Here is a 16,474-nt window from a genome sequence, read left to right as displayed (position 1 = left end):
CCTCTGTTGATACACAGATGAAGCTTTCTTTGACTCCGAGAACAGCACTGAAAAGAGCTGTTTACTGCTGCAGTTCACCGTGGACTGTCTGCATAAGCTCTTCCTGTTTGATACCCAGAAGTTCTTGAGTAAGGAAAGAGCAGAAACACTGATGATGCCTCTAGTTGATCAGGTATTTACAAACTCAGAAAAGCAATTGGTGTCAGAGATTTTTTTCTTTCTGAAGGATTTAAAAAAAAAACACCACAAACCAACAGCCTCCTCTCAGGCCTCAATCCTCTCCCTTCACACAAAAGGAGGAATTCATTCCCTTTCAGCTACTGATGATATTGTTTGTTGTAAAGGTTTGGATTACCAATTCTTTTATCCTCTTTATAAGAAAGTTCTTCAGTCCACAAAGTTAATGCATGTTGTTCAGCACATTCCTACTGATGGAGGCTCTTTGACTCGACTCATCTCTTCAGTACTTTAAAGCCTATGCTGGAAGCAGCACTTTGAGCTAGGTTTATCTGAGCCTGGATCTCTGTGACAGATGTCTTACTTCCACAGCTGGAGAACATGCTTGGAGGAGATGAGAAGTTCCAGGAAAGAGTGACAGCACACCTGGTACCCTGCATAGCTCAGTTCTCGGTGGCAATGGCAGATGATTCTCTTTGGAAACCACTGAATTACCACATCCTGCTGAAAATGAGGCACACTTCTTCTAAGGTTGGGAGCTATCAGAATTTGTTTTTCTCTGTTGCATTAGAAAACACTAAGTGCCCCCCAAAAAAGAAGTGGGTTAGCCAAATCAGTACTAAAATACGGATATTGTGCTATGCTATCACCAAGTTCCAGAGATGTATGCAACACGTGCATACTTACTCTTACTGAATATCTTCAGTATGGTTGGCTTGTGTTGATAGGAGTTTGGTTGTTGTTTGTTTTACTTGGTAGCTGTTTGAATAAAAACTAACCAGTTTATTTATAAGAAAAGGTACTATAGAGGGGAAACTGGAAGATATAGAGTTATTTATGAAACGTCAGAGCTGTTTGTTTTATTAACGTTTGTCATGACCTGCGTATTTGACCGGTTATATCATGGGGGAGTACTTGTTTTTAGTTTGTACTAAATTAAGACATTGTGAAACAGTGGAACAATGTGGCATTGTAAAGGGAAGCTGAAGACTTTTGTCAGCTAACTTGAAGAAACATAGCTGCCTCTTGCGACTTTTTCCTTGTATGATACCTTAATCCAGATGTTGAGATTTAAGTTATCTTAGAAAAGTTTCCTTCTGTTGGGGAAAAGTTTGTTTAAAAGCTAGGTGTGTTTTCAGGAGATGGAAAGAAGTTGAAGATCATCATAGTATCATAGTATCATAGTATTGTGCGAGTTGGAAGGGACCTTAGAGATCATCGAGTCCAGCTCTCGGGTTTCGAGCCCTCTGTGTAGCAAAGTGGCACTTCTACCCCGGCGCCACAGGGGGGATTCGAACCCGGGCCCTCCAGTGCCGCAAGCAGCAGCTTAAACCAGATGTTTGTTTCCTCATACAGATTGTTTTGTTTTAGGTCCGATTTGCTGCCCTGCTTGCTTTGCTCGAAGTTGCAGAAAAACTGAAGGAGAACTACCTGGTCCTGCTACCAGAATCTATTCCGTTTTTAGCTGAGCTTATGGAAGGTAATAATTTAGAATGACCTTAGTGAAGGCAGGCAACTGGCCAGTGACCAAAATGAACATGGTCCATATATTTCAAAGATTCAGACAAGATAATTGCTGTAGTTGCTATAACTACATGCATTAGTATACTGTAACTTAAACTATGTAGGATGCAATCTGGAATGGGTCATTATCCACCCCTCCTTCCTGAAGTTCAGTTAGCTAAATTACTGTCACTTCCTCAGTATTAGAGCCTCCCAAGTTGCATAGTTTACATCAGTGTTACAGTACAAATAATTGCCTACCTCCTGAGGTGATGACAGAATACTTTTGAACAGTTTCAGACCTGATGTTTGAAGACAGTTCCAAACCTTGAGGGAATGAGGTCTTCCTAGGGTAGCTTTGTAATCAGTCCTCTACTTACTTCCTGCCTTCTTTCTTTTTCTAGATGAATGTGAAGAAGTTGAACAGCAGTGTCAGAAAACCATTCAGCAATTGGAAGTCATTTTGGGAGAACCACTCCAAAGCTACTTCTAAAGTTTATCCCCTTTGTTTTTATACTTTGTCTGAACTGTTAACTTCACGTGTGCCATGTGTTACAGGCAAATTGTCATACTGATTTTTATCTCATCTAAGATCTTAACTTTTTAATAAAGCCATGTTCTTACAGTAGTTCCATCATTTCTGGATGGTCTAGGTCTAGGGTTCACTTCATTGTCAGCAGATGATAAGCTATAAACAGATCCTGTTTACTGACAGACAGTATGAGAGACTGTCCACGAATGTCCTGTGGCTGGTATCTGTGCTTGCTGGAGGTTTGGGAGCAGCCCTGTGACAACATAAGCACAGTACTCACTGAACCCACACCTTCCCTGCAATTCTGAGAATGTACATTTCTGTTATTTTTACTAAGTAAAAAATGAACCCACTGAAGATTCTGAACAGAAAGCTACAAGAAAGTCCTGAAAGCCAGCAATTCTATTCACACTGATGTTCACATGAGAACATCTTTATGAACTTCTAGAAAGTTAAAGGCAAGGATGCACAGGTCGCAAAACAGCCCTTACCAAGTGGGAGCTGCCTACAGGATCCTCTGTTCCAATCAGCCAGCTCATTTTATCCTTAGAGGACAGCACATGAAGGTCAGGCCATGTGCGTGGCACAGCCAAGGTGCAGGCCTACTTAAGTGATTGCTCTACAGATCTGTAGCTCAGAGTGGAAATGGGCCTCAAGTCAGGGCCACCTTGGAGAAATGGATAAGATAGTAAGCAAAATGACACAAAACAGGTGAAATGGATTGTAACTATTTTAAGTACATTTGGAGAAAAGCATAGTTCACAAATGTTATTTTTATTTATGCTTTTTTTTAAATGCTTAACCTGGTAGTTTATCTTAAACAGCTTTTCAGGTACATTTTATTCTCAAAACTCTCACTCCTTCAGTAGCTGTTAAAATAAATAGAAACAACCCTCAGGCAAGCACTGACAGCCAGCAGCAACTTACTTATTTTTAAAAATAAGCATATAATAAAAAATAAGACTGACAGTTGTAAGGAAAACTGATTGAGTAGGAACAGCTTTTTTTAACTAGCATTTTAATACAAGACTGCAAAAGGATTTGTTCTCTGTTCTACTGATGAGAATCTCTGAGTCTCAACTCAGGGTATCTGGGTTCATACATTTTTAAATGAAAAACAGACACATCTACTTTAGTCCCTGAGCAATCTCAGCACAGCTGGGAGACAGTTCTCATCTAATAAGCACTCCCAAAGTCCATGCATCAGAACCAGCTAAATTATTTTCAGTTGTTTCACACTGGAAAACTAAAAGCTAGAAATGCTGTTCTATGTTTGACTTCAGCCTTACAAGCAGGAGATGACATACCTAGAAGAGTCAGAGAAGGTACTATTGCAGCAGCAGGCTAGGAAGTTGATCATCCTTCCTTACCTTCCACAAGAACTGATGAGCCAGCTTTTTGTTTAAACCAGTCATGGCAAAAAAGGTTATAATCAGTAATATAAATCAAGCAGAATATATTTCATAGTTACTTTATGACTGGTCCATCACCCTTTCAGGACAGACATATCTTCATATTCTATTTCAGTCTAATTTCTACTTCACTTTTTGAACATACACTGTTAAAAGGAATGACTAGTAGTAGTTAATCATACTGAGCACAATTGTTAAGACACAGTACGATGCACCATTTCCATATTGCTAGGTTCAGTAATGCAGGTGATTTATCTGAGCAGACATTTAGCTTGCCAGGATACTGGAAACTAGTGGAGGATTTAATCTCACAGCAGTTCTGGTACGCGCTTAACTCAGACTGACACAGAAGCCTGGATAGATATAGGCAGGCTCAGCATGAGTTGTTACCAGTTTGCACTTGACAGAAGAACTGTCGTAAGAAAAGGTTTAATTAATTTAGTACTGACTGAAAAGAACTACCAGCTCCTCACATCTAATAATTGAACATCTCCTGTGACTTCCAGTATGTTGATCTTTTCAAGTTGTTTAAAACGATGCTTGTACTCCAGGGTGTGAACACCATTAACAGCAACTTTGAACTGGTGGGCATCACAGAAAATGATCAGCTGAAAAAAAAGAACAGTTAAGACATGAAAAACAACTTGACAGTCTACCATGGATTTAGGCAAGTCCTGCTTCTTGCAGGACAAATTCTGACACATTTCTTTCATGCAAAAGAGACATTAAAAAAAAAAAAAAAAGTGAAATGTTAATAACAATTAAAACTTTGTCCTGAGCATGCACTAAATTCTTGCAATCACATACAAGAAAACAGGAGGAGATGGCTGTCATTAGAACAAACTCAAATCTTAGCTTCTCACAATCCTATTAAATCCTAACATTCTTGAGGCACATGAAATGCACGAATAGCAGTTTTACTCCAATCTGTATTCGCATGGCACTTAAACCAATGCTACTGTTCTTTTGGCAGAACTACAACTCTGACTCTGCATTTCAGTTAACCTTACCTCAAAGTACATCCCTGGGCTGAAAGGGAAATTAGTGACTTCCTTTTCTTCTTCTCCCCAGCTGTCATGAAGGTAAGAATTTCTTACAAAGACTTTATTCTTCAGTCGGGGATTCAGATGTAATGCAATGTCTTTTGAGTCACTTGATTTCAGGTTTATTGTAAAGCTGGAAGACATTTTTAAAAATGAGCTTATTAGACCAACAGTTAATAAACATGAAGCACTATTTACCAAGCTCTCAGTCAATACTCAGGCCTGCTCTGGAGACAGGGCTGTGATCCATCTGAAGAACCAACCAAGCAAGAAACATGCAATTGTATTTGGCACAACTTTTGCTGGAGAAGCAAATGTAAGACCATAACTCTGCTATGTCTGCATTTAAGCACATTAGCAACTCATCTCATTTTTCCATCCAATTTTGCCATTTTCCTCACTCTCAGATCTCTTAAGAGTAAAAGCTAGACAGCTTTTGTACTGCATGTATGCTCGCATGCCTTGTACAATGGAAATCCAGAACACACACACAACCTCACAAATGATGCAGGTTTAGCAGGTAAGACAATCAGATTTTACCTTCACTTTTCTCAATGGAGCTGTTCTTAAAGTCTTTTCTAAAGCAGCATCCTGCAGGTTCCTGAGAAAACTGCATTGTAGTTTCAAATGATTCCAGATGCAAAATCGCAAGTCAGTAAGGACAAACCACGACAATAGAAAAGCTTATTCCTTCTCAAGAGCAGGTCAGTTAACAGCAGAAAAATTGCTAAGATTTACCTCTTTGGGTTTTTATTCACTTCTCCTTTAATAGCAACTGTGCATCCTGGATGAAGTGCAGAAACAAGTTTCCCAAGATAAGGAACTCCCTGGAAATACAGCACCAGTGAAAAATATGACTGTGACTTACATTTTTTCAACAAACAAGCTGTGCATTACTATAGTGGGAAAAAGTCAGGCCTACAGTTTCACATCTGTACTCACAGATGAAGTTATTCCCGTTGATTTGTTCCAGGATATTAACGCTATAGTGAAGAAGTTACACAAAGGCAAATAAAGTAATGCTTACTTTCATTTTCCTGTTAACTGGCAAAGGAACTAAAGCACTCCCTGCAAGTCCACTTTCTCCATAATTCTATTTGTATCTATTGCTGTCTTCCAATCCCTTTTCAATTTGAGTGTGGTATTTACTCCAGCTTGGATGCTGTCCTTCGGTACATTTTTTTTGCAAAAAGGTGAGCACTCACTCTGCCTCTGCTCCTTGCCAGCTGGGTGCTAGTTAGAACCAGCCCTACGCTGCAATGTTTGCATCCAGCCACCTTAGGCATATCCAAGCACAGATCAGTCACTAGGAGGGATATGTAGCCAGAGAAGTCCTGATATACACATATTAACATAAGTTCATCTGACTTAATAGGACTGCACAATGTTTTTAAGCACAAGTTTGTCCTGCAAATAATCCCTAATGTGAAGAAAACTGAGCATGCTCATTTGAAAAATGGTTTTGATATGACCTGGTCCTTCCTTTAAGGCACTCTACTGTTTATTCCTCTATTTAGGACTATGAATACCATGTTCACCCTTTGGGCTTTCTGTACGATTTACCAAATAAATTCACATTCACCAGTACCAACAAAGTGGATTGCTCTGTCTGAAATCACACTGATGATCATTTCCCTGTTGATACTCAATTCCCACATTCTGTGCTTGTGTTTTTATTTTCTTGAACAATTAAAGGTTTTGTTCATTTTTTACTTTTCACAAGCCTAAATCTAAATGAGATACTTACAAATTGCAAACCATCTGGAATTTCCCCCTACAAAAGAAAAAAAGAAAACAACATTAAGAAGCTTATCAAACAATAGGGAGACTCATTCAGTTTTTTAACAACATACGTACATTTTCTGTGTTTATCTTTGTTACTCCTACAGATGACGGCTGAGCGCCTTGTACAGACTGCAGAAAAAGAGATATTTACAGATCATTGCTAACACCATAGAACATAAAGGTGTTTTAGAAATATAATGGCTCTGTGTTGCTTTGAAGGTTGAATTGTTCATGTAGTACTAGAGGTTATGGAACAGAAAAAGACTGCCAAGCTACACTAAGCACACCCCATGGAAAGGAAAAGTCTTGAAAATCAATTGCTGAAGCCAAATCAAGGACAAACATTTTCAAACATGTCCTGGCTTCAGCTGGGCAGAGTTGATTTTTCTTTCATAGTATGATGCTGCAATTTGGCTTTAAGAGAAAAACAATGTTGATAACACACCAATGTTTCTTTTTGCTGAGCAGTGCTACACAGAGCCAAGGACGTTTCAGTTTCTCAGCTTCTCCTACTGCCTTACCAGCAAAAGGCTAGAAGGGCACAAGGAGTTGAGAGGTGACAGAACCAAGACAGCTGACCTAAACTGGCCAAAGAGTCACCCCATATCTTATGATATCATGAGAAATATCATTGGTGAGCAATTGCTTCTGCATCTTGTTTTGTATAAAATATATAGCATTACTGTTATATTTTTTTCCTGTTCTTAGTAAACAGGTTTTATCTCAACCAGAGTTCTACTTAATTTTTTGTTCGGTTGTTTTCATTTTTTTCAGTTCTCTCTCCCACCCCATTGAGACAAGGGGGCAAGCAAACCACTGTGTGGTGTTTAGCTGCTTGCTGGGTTAAACCACAACAAAGGACTACCTCTGTACAGTCTGAATTCTTATTTAACAGTCAGATTACTCCTAATCCACTAGCATCTGAGGATACCTACTCAGCTTCCCAGCCTGGTGTAGGAGTATCAGCATAGCAGATACACAGACAGATGGCATGGGGAGTGGAGGGGTGGGAGTGTGTTTGGGATTCCCGTCAGCTCTTCACATCCCTGTCCCTTCCCACTGTGTATCATATAAACAACATAGGCATACACAGATAAAATTCCAGCCTATTCATAGCATATTGTATCCAGTTTATTTCAAGATAAGCACTCGCAATTCTGCCTCAGAAAAGCATGCACTAGAAGCAAAGACAGAAAGGAAACAACCACCCTTTCCCCCCCCTCTTACTCAAAGGATACGGAATCAGTAGCCCCAGACTAAAGCAACTCTCTTGCTTTGTGCTTAAGACAGAAACTAACATACTGCACCTGCTTGTCCCCAGGCTCTTCTTAGAACTGGCCCTTCAAGACCGGGATTCAGACAGCTTTGATGCATCATTTCTCCAGTAACATACCCAAGGCTCAAAAAAAAGTCTGTACATACGCTTTACAAATGATCAGTGAGCAGACTTATCTTTAAAGCTCAGGCTTTGTTTTGGCCAGACCTAAATCTTCACTTTCCTTTAGAGAAGGTTATTGGTCTGATGACCTGAAATAGACCTGGTGTTTGGCAGCTGGAGACCTAAGCTTCAGCCACAATGCAGTGGGGGCAGGGCAGAACAGACCAAGCATACTGCAGCAAAATACAGGCTGCCTCAATGAGCAGCAAGAATGAAGGAGGAAGGGACAAGGCATTTGTCTTCTTTACCTCTCTGGTATTTACAACCTCCCCTTTTTGCTCTCTCAAATGATCACTCCTTCTGTACATCTTCTCTGTTCATGTTCTTTCTCCAATAGAGCTAGCAGTTGAGAGGAGGGGGCAGGTGGAACATCCCTATTACTGAAGATAGATTAAGGAGCTGCTTTTTTATTATCTTTTCACCATATACCCTACTCTAAAGTTTAGCAAGACAGAGAAAAGGAAACTTAAGAGTAAGCTGTCTATAAAACTTACGTTAGAAACAAATTCTATACTTTTGATCTGCACTTTGCCATATATTCCAAGGGTATCTATCCTTTCAAGGCTAATTCTGTGATTGTAGAGCAGCAAGTGCTTCTTGTTTACAGACACCTAAAGAGATGGGGGAAAAAACAGGAAAAATCACATTAAATAGTCTGTGAATCAAATTATATGCGTGTATCTCTGTTTCCAGTGCTTTGGTACAGAAGCAGAGAGTGTCCTGGAAACTTCAAAGCAACTAAGTTCAGCTCATCCACAATTCAGTCTCTCTTTCCATTACTGTGAGGGATATTTGATTCATTTGTATTTCACACTTTTAGTTTTTATCTCTTCATCACTTATGACTGTGGTTTTACCAACCTAATTGCTCTGCTAGCAGTCTAATAGAGCAAGAAAATGCATGACACATTTCCACCAAGAGGACTGTCCTATGCTACTCACAAAATAGGTTTATAGTATGGTCTTGTCCTTTGCAGATGAGAACAAAAGAGTGGAAAAGTCATTAGTTGTGGCAGAAAGTTACTTGCCTACTCATGCAGCCTTGAAGGGAACCAGGCAAAATGAGAGGTGTGATTTACTTAGCATCTCTTTAAAAAAACTCCTGAACTTTTCTATAATTAGAACCATGCCTAGTTAACAAAGAAACCAAGGCTTCCGATTATATTGTATAGGTGCTAAATCCCTCTCTCTTATTGGCCTGACAACTGGACCAAGAATTAACCCAAACTCACCTGGAATTTATCCTTTAAAATCATGATGACAATCTCAAATGGACTTCCTTTTTGAAAAGGCATATCATAAGTGATTTCTTCCCAGCCCCATTTTTCCTTCTCCAGGGTGTTGCAAACAACGCAGCCAGACCATTTGAATCGGGGGTTAAAATGGAAGGCCACATCAGCTCGAGGCTTTATGCTACTGCCACATTGTAAATCCACCTGGAACCTAAACATAAAAAATAAGACAAACCGCATTTAGTTCAGTCTGTCAAGAAATCACATACAAATTCAACTGATAACCTCTTCAGATAAATACGCATGTGCCATGTGGAATGACATGACAGAGAAATAATGCCAAAGCAGGCAAAGCAAAACCATAGAAGAAGGAAAGCAAAAAATCAGTTTATCCTCCAGTCTTCATTGCAAAACTTTCATAAATCACTTAAGGTTGTATCCTCTGTGACGCTATCATTTCATCTAAAGATGAAGTCTTTGTCTTCCATCCTACACAGGACACCTGGAAACATTTCATTCATTGCAGGCTTGTTCACCTGATATTAATTCATAAAGCGATATTGTAGTTACTACCTGTCTGCATCATCAGGAACATTCCCATGTATCACAATCAACTCTCCAGGAACAATACCACCAAGAATCGTCCCAACATAGGGAATGACCTAGAAGAAGGAGGAAAAAAAGACAGAAATAACCATATGTGATGGAAGCAAAATAAATATATAGTTTTTTAAACAATATTTTTGATACTTAGTTAAGTGATGCTCTAGCACATTAAAAGAAAGACAACTAGTATTCCATTTAAATGAAACACTAAAAAGCATTAAATATCTGCCACGAAGAGAAGGAAAAACTAAGATTTTCATCACTGAAGATCAGCCTTCTCAGATAAGATTAAAGCTAAACATTTACAGCCTTCATGCCTAGCTCTCTAAACAATAATGGCAATATTTTACTGCCCCACTTTTAATAGAGAATTCCCCTTCAAATTAGGCCATTGTCAAGGACTAACTACTGCTGGTTGCAGGAGGTATCTTGCACCAGTTTTTTAACACCAGACTACAGCTGCTGTCTCATTGCTTGCTCTTTTTTGAAAAACTGCGATTGGAAAAGCAGCAACTGTGGTAGAGAGTAGAATGGGAATGACAGCAAAAAATCTCCTAAATCCAGAGCGTTGTTCATTTCCATCTTCTCCCTTTCCTTCCCTTCTCAGCTACCCACATGTTGCACAAAACCTCTCTTTGCAGTCATCTTTTACATTACAGGTAATACAGACTTGCTTCACAAGTATCATAAGCTTGTAACTGAACAAATTGTTTAAAGACTTGTGGATTTTAGTGGCTTAATGACTGCAATAGAGGAGGACGAGAACATAAAATTAGACAGTATAAGTGAAATAACAAATAAACCAATCAAATCAATTTACTCACTAGCAGTAGTGTAGGAGCTTAGTTCCATAATCTACAAGCTGTACAAAAGATGCTCAATGTCATCCAAATAATAATAAGAAAGAATACATTCTGCGTATTTTCTGCGCATAATGCAGTTTAAACACACTGCTCACTCCTAAGGAGCAGTAGCTTTGAGAATCACAGCAGGGTATAAGTTATTGGTTCAGTCTCCAAAGATGAACCAATAAGAAACACAGAGACACAGCCCAGGGATGCTGGGATTTGAATACTCCAGCAGGTCAAAGTTATTTATACTTGGAGGAGACACTGTAGCAAGAAAACTCTTTCTTACATAAAGAAGGATACATTTAATAGAAAAAAAAAAAAAACTTGGCCATCTCTTGTCCAGAAGCTCAGTCATGGAATCTGTATGGCCATAATAGAGCATTTCCTGGGTGTAATACTACAGACTTAATGAGATTCCATCATTACAGAACATGCCTGTCATTTCTTCACGTCTCAAGAGCTGTGCTAATTTTAAATCATCCACTAAGAATAATGCTTGTGACACTACTTGATTTCATCCCAGCTCTCTTACAAACCTCCAGGAGTTCCCCATGAAGCCAACCAGCCAACATTAACTCAGTTTGAAAGGCCTCGAAGATCAATTTGCAGACTTTATCTGGAGGATGGAACAACTTTTCACACCTCTGTCTCTATTTTCCAATCCCAAATAATTGCTCTTATTCCCTCCCTAGTCTCTTGATGCCTAAGCCCCAATTTTACCCCTTTATGTTCTCCAGCTTGGTCTTGTCACCCACCATATTCATCATTACCCTTGCAGCCACACAGTTTTGCTGAATTCCTCCTCTTCTCCTTACACAGAGAACATCACCTGTACATTTACTGATCCCCTTCACATCTCCCCTTCACAATTCAGTCCTTCCAGCTCTAGTTCCATCTCCACACATCCTTCCTTCTGCTCCCAGATGGATTCTTGTGAAGAAACCTAAAGCTATTTCCCCATCATCCATTAGTCTATCCATTTCACAAGCAACAAACAAGCAGTGGAACTGAACAATCAGATGCACTTGAGGGCACTGGGCTGTGTCAGTGCAGAACTACAAGAGATAAGGAAGTCCTGTACTGGTACATGGCAAAGTATATTCCACAGAGATTCTATACAAACCTAGTGGTGGTATTTTTAATATTCTGTGCTAGAACTATGACAAATAACCATCTCCTGAAGGCTCAAAAGAACTGTTTTTAAAGAACAGTGAGAAGTAGAGCTCCAGTCCATTCCTCATACCACTGCAAGGCCACTGCTGCAGAGTACAAGTAGAGAAATACTGGAGCCACCTATGAGGATTTTCCTCAAACACCCAAGCAACATCAAGAGATCTCAGTAACACTCTCAGCCATAGGAATGCCCTGCTAATTGCTGACATTAAAGAGCAAAGTTCCATTTCCTGGGGGAGGAGTTGTTGACATAAGAGTTACCGGGTTACTGATTTTCTTCTGCAGTCCATCCAAGGACATCATCTTCCCTCCTCCAGTTCAAGTCAGACAGTCCTGTGCGACCACTCTTAGAGCGTATTCAGAGGTTCACTGATCTGGCTGCTCCAAAGCGAGGATCCCTTTGAAAAGCCAAAAGTTTTAATCAGAAAAACAAAAGTAGAACTACATGAAGTTAAACTCTTCAAAGTATAACTTCAAATATCTTTCCAAGAAATTGGATCAAGTTTTGAAACATCAAAGCTAAAGGCCTGGTTTAAGAATCACAGAATCACAAGGTTGGAAAGGACCTGCAAGATCACCTAGTCCAACTATCCTCCCATCGCCATTGCTACCACAAGCTACTAACCCATATCTCATAGCTCCTCATCCAGACTCCTCTTGAATGTTGCCAGGGACAGCAACTCCAGCACCTCCCTGGGCAGCCATTCCAGTGCCTGACCACTCTCTGAGAGAAAATTTCCTTACATCTAATCTAAACCCCCTCTAGCACAACTTGTGGCCATTTCCTCGGGTCCTATTTATTGCCTGGGAGAAGAGGCCAAAACCCTCCAAAGAAGTAACATGCTATCCTAGCAAGCGATAGTGCACACAGGTACACAGCTTTTTACCAGCTGCTTCCTGACATTACGTATACTGAAACAGAATCCTGTATAAAAATCACTACTGCATGGGGCAACACAGATAACCCTCATCTGGGCCTTAACTACTCTCCATTTGCAGCTGACCCCTACCTGCAGCCCATGAAAAGAGCCACGGTACAGAAGTGTTTTTCCAAGATAAATAGCCATTTTCATTTCACATCCAGAGCTGTGTAACCTGAGAGTAATTGCTAGGGGCTGAACTACTTTTCTTCAGCTTTATCTCACATGAAGCTAAGGGATACTGGCCAAAGACACAGTAGGAAGCAAAGGGCTTTTCTTCCCCCAACACACGTAATTCCTGAAATCCACAAATAACTACAGAACTCTGCAAAACTTGCATTAAATACAAAGAACTAGTAAGAAAAGAAAAAAAAATAGCTTGTGAGAGCATCCAGCTACACTGTCATTCCTTTAGCACACCTTCTAAGAAAGTCGCCAGAGCTCACAAGCCAACCTCAAAACTGCTAGGTTCTTTCATGCACATTCTGGAGAAGCACCTTAAGTTAACAAGTGAACTCTGTGGTGAGCACAGGCAGAGAAAAAGACAAAGGAAAAAGTTTTACTGTGTGAAACTGCTAGGCACTAAATAAAGAAATAGCCCGTGACCCTCTGCAATGACTCATCTGTGGTGTGACCCATTGCAACACCCGGTTTATCTTTGGGGAGATTTGGGCCAGAAGTGCTCTACTACTCAGGACCAGTGTCTAGAACACGTTTTAGGGAACATGGGTGTTGTACACTGTGCACTTGTTTTGCCCCTTTGATCTTCTCAGAGGATATTACTACGAATTCACAGCAGGAATGTGATAAAACAGGAAAAACCCATTACTTTCACTTTTAAAATAAGGATCTCAAGGCAACACAGGAAGTAATTCTGAGTATAACTGGCAAGCCCAAAAGCAAACCAAAGAAACAACTCCCAGATCTAAAATCTGGTGCACAACAGCCTGCTCACAGATCTTCCAGAACGAGATCTTCCAGAACTGAAACCACAGGCACAATTTAGTGCCATACAGCTGAACTCTTGAAGATGTCAATCCTGGCACACTAGGCGGCAATACAGCAAAGTGACTCGTTTGGCTGTTTTATGGGAAAGGTGACAGCAAGGAGGAGAAGCTGCACGTCAGTCTCCATTTAGCTAAACGGGCAATGGACACAGAACTGCCAGGCCCAGAGTAATCTTCCATCACAGAACTGCTGCTTGGAAATGCAATTCTAAGCCTGCAACGCTAAGACAAGATTACCTGCCTATAAGTCTAGCATTGATGTAGATATATATGTACGCTTGGCTGTTATCTCACAGACTGTAAAGCAGTTAAAGCCTGTTCAGTGAGAAACAAGGAGACACCGGCACTCTATGGCACACAGAAAACGACTTTCAGGAGGACAAGCCAGGTTCGGGGCGGTAACTAAAGCTGGATTTTATACTGGGGCACACAGGACTTCTGAAGACAGAGAGGGGGGAAAAAAAAGATACTTCAACCAGCACCAGCAGCCCCGGCCAGCTATAAACCCGGCACTATAAACGCCATCGACACCACAGCCACGAAGCAACCGGGACCGGGTTAGTCGCTAGTAAAAACCTCAAACCTCGGCCGCTCTCCCCGCTGTCCCCCCTCACGGCCAGCCGCAAGCTTTATCGCTACTTTTACTCCCCCCGGCCCGCCCGACACTCACCTCAACACCCGGCCGCCTCCCGACACCGCGGGGCCCGGCCCGCCCCGCGCAGACATCGCCCCGCCCCAGCACGTCACCGCCGCAGCTGCGAGCCGTCCTACGGCCGCCGCCAACGGCCGCCCGTGACGTCACCGCGCCGCTGGGTCCGGCGGGGGCGCTGAGGTGTGTGGGGTGTGGCGGAGGTGCTGCCTTCTGGAGGGCTCTTCTCCTTTTGAGAAGAAACAATTTAAAGGAAATAAACTGTTTTAAGTATGCACAAGTTCTCTATCGAAGCAGAACAGCCTGATTAACGTGCTGATCATTTCTTTGAATGCTGAGTCATGGGCAGTTCTTGGAATTTGCAGAAAAAAAATCCTTTTCCAGCTCCCGAAGCTAATGTGCCCTTGACAGTGAGTTATTTGGGCTTCAGCTGGAGCTGCCTTGCGCTGCAGTACAGCTGTCTAGTTCACAGACTGCCATCTCCATGCTGATTCCTCCTGATTGCTGCTTTTATCACCACTTACTGCTGGCACTTGTGCTAAAAAAAATCATCAAATCTTCCCTTATACGCACAGCTGGAGTCCTAATTCAAACATTTGTCTTCAAAACTACAACTCCTCTGAATTTCCAAGCACACCACCATTGCTGGGACTGCATGGTACTAGCACACAGCTAGCAACGTTTGTCTTCACATATTTCAGCAGGTTTTTGCATGCTGGAGAAACAAAGCTACTTTCTAAAGACTATTTCAGCTACACCATCATTCTCACTGCAGTTACCTTTAGATCTCCCCGCTGAGTCTCAGCAGCTGCAAGTGCTCTCATTCCCACCGTGTTGCTCCATTTTCAAGAGGAACGAGGGGTCTGCAGTACCACCTCTGACCGCGAGATGGCAGGGACTTTCTAACCATTAGAGAAGAAGCAATTACAAATAATTACAAATGCACTTTTTGAGCAGATGGATTCCTCAGCTTCAGAGAATTAGGATCAAAAGCAATATCTAATAAATACTCACAGAAATAGGAATGATCCGAATTTTGAGTGGCGAGGGGGGATACTCACATATATTGGGCATGAAACATGAAAGAAAAAAACCTCACAGGTACTGTAAGGATTCAGGTGCCCATTTCCCCTTCTTACCCCTGCTCTTATAGTTGTATAGATGCATCAGTGTCATCAAAAACACGATCCTTTGATATTTGCAGAGGACAAAAAGCATTCTCAAACTGAGTACTGCATAATCTTGAAACAAACTCTTAAAGACAAAGCAGCACCTTTATGTAGATGCGTGAAGTTGCATACCTATCTCATGAAGTACCACATTCTTCTCAAGAGGTTGAAAGATACAGCTGAAAGGAATTAAATTTTTTACCCCAATTATCTGTCTTTGAAATCGGGAATCATCATTTTACAAAGGTAAAATTCAGAGACCCAACCAACTAGCAAGTCTGCCTGGCTCTTTGATTTCCTTCCTACCACCAAGAGACGACACAAGGGAGCTTTTTTTATGTCTATCAGCCTCTCCTTGCATCAGTTCTTCCTAAGATAGACTCAGTCCCTCACCACTGGCCAAGACACGTGCTTATAAAGTGGAGTCCAAATAAATTATTATTACCAAATAAATTATTCCTGTGGCTCCTTATATTCGGCCTACCTGACCAGTAGATCCATACACTCCCCACCCAGCTAAGGCTGTAACTGACTGTAGCCAGGCAAACAGAACTACCCAAGCTGAGGGGCCAGGAAATGCACTTCTGTCACAAGAAGCAACAAGCCCAAGTCCTCATTTCATAGTGTTCTGACTCACCGCCCAATACTGACCCAAAACTTAAGACTTAACAAGATGCATTAAAATTAGTTATGAATAACAAATCATTTTTCCTTCATGGATGGGAAAACATAATATGCTGCAAAAACTACCGAAGCATACTGATCTTTAAATTACTATAAATGTCATGCACTTTCTCTGACCTTGCTTAAACAATTCTGCTGTGCCTGATAATTATCAGCTATGTGTGGCCACATGTCAACAGTGTTACCACAATTTACACTACCTAAGGCAGAATTTACTTTTTTTCTCACTAGCTCACATCTTGACTTGGAACTGTGGGAGGCAGGCAGTCTGAGACTGAAAAATATAAGGTCCTT

The 16,474-nt window shown here is 41.0% G+C and overlaps 2 protein-coding genes across 3 annotated transcripts in view; one reads left to right on the top strand and one right to left on the bottom strand.

The window, feature by feature from the left end:
- HEATR1 (HEAT repeat containing 1) overlaps positions 1-2,319 on the top strand; it is a 32,619-nt gene extending 30,300 nt beyond the window's left edge. Inside the window, exons 42-45 of the mRNA XM_072331583.1 lie at positions 18-172; positions 550-708; positions 1,549-1,657; positions 2,085-2,319. Of these exons, the coding sequence (XP_072187684.1) occupies positions 18-172; positions 550-708; positions 1,549-1,657; positions 2,085-2,173 (512 nt within the window). The 3' untranslated portion in view covers positions 2,174-2,319. The remainder of the gene's footprint in view (positions 1-17; positions 173-549; positions 709-1,548; positions 1,658-2,084) is intronic.
- Positions 2,320-2,930: 611 nt separating this feature from the next.
- Positions 2,931-14,482, bottom strand: LGALS8 (galectin 8). 2 transcript variants are annotated; one of them, XM_072333071.1, is made up of 10 exons: positions 14,349-14,482; positions 12,013-12,149; positions 9,695-9,783; positions 9,122-9,332; positions 8,385-8,501; positions 6,525-6,581; positions 6,415-6,441; positions 5,406-5,494; positions 4,635-4,800; positions 2,931-4,232 (listed from the first exon to the last, which is right to left on the bottom strand). In XM_072333071.1, the coding sequence occupies exons 2-10, from the start codon at positions 12,052-12,054 to the stop codon at positions 4,083-4,085; spliced, it is 948 nt and encodes a 315-aa protein (XP_072189172.1). In that variant the 5' UTR covers positions 12,055-12,149; positions 14,349-14,482; the 3' UTR covers positions 2,931-4,082. The 2 variants fall into 2 exon arrangements, with proteins under 2 accessions (XP_072189172.1, XP_072189173.1); XM_072333072.1 differs by lacking the exon at positions 6,525-6,581.
- Positions 14,483-16,474: the final 1,992 nt, after the last annotated feature.

Source organism: Excalfactoria chinensis, chromosome 3, assembly GCF_039878825.1.
Source record: "Excalfactoria chinensis isolate bCotChi1 chromosome 3, bCotChi1.hap2, whole genome shotgun sequence".
Classification (NCBI taxonomy): domain Eukaryota; kingdom Metazoa; phylum Chordata; class Aves; order Galliformes; family Phasianidae; genus Excalfactoria; species Excalfactoria chinensis.
The sequence above is the reverse complement of the archived record's forward strand: the minus strand, read 5'-3'. Positions and strand labels throughout refer to the sequence as shown.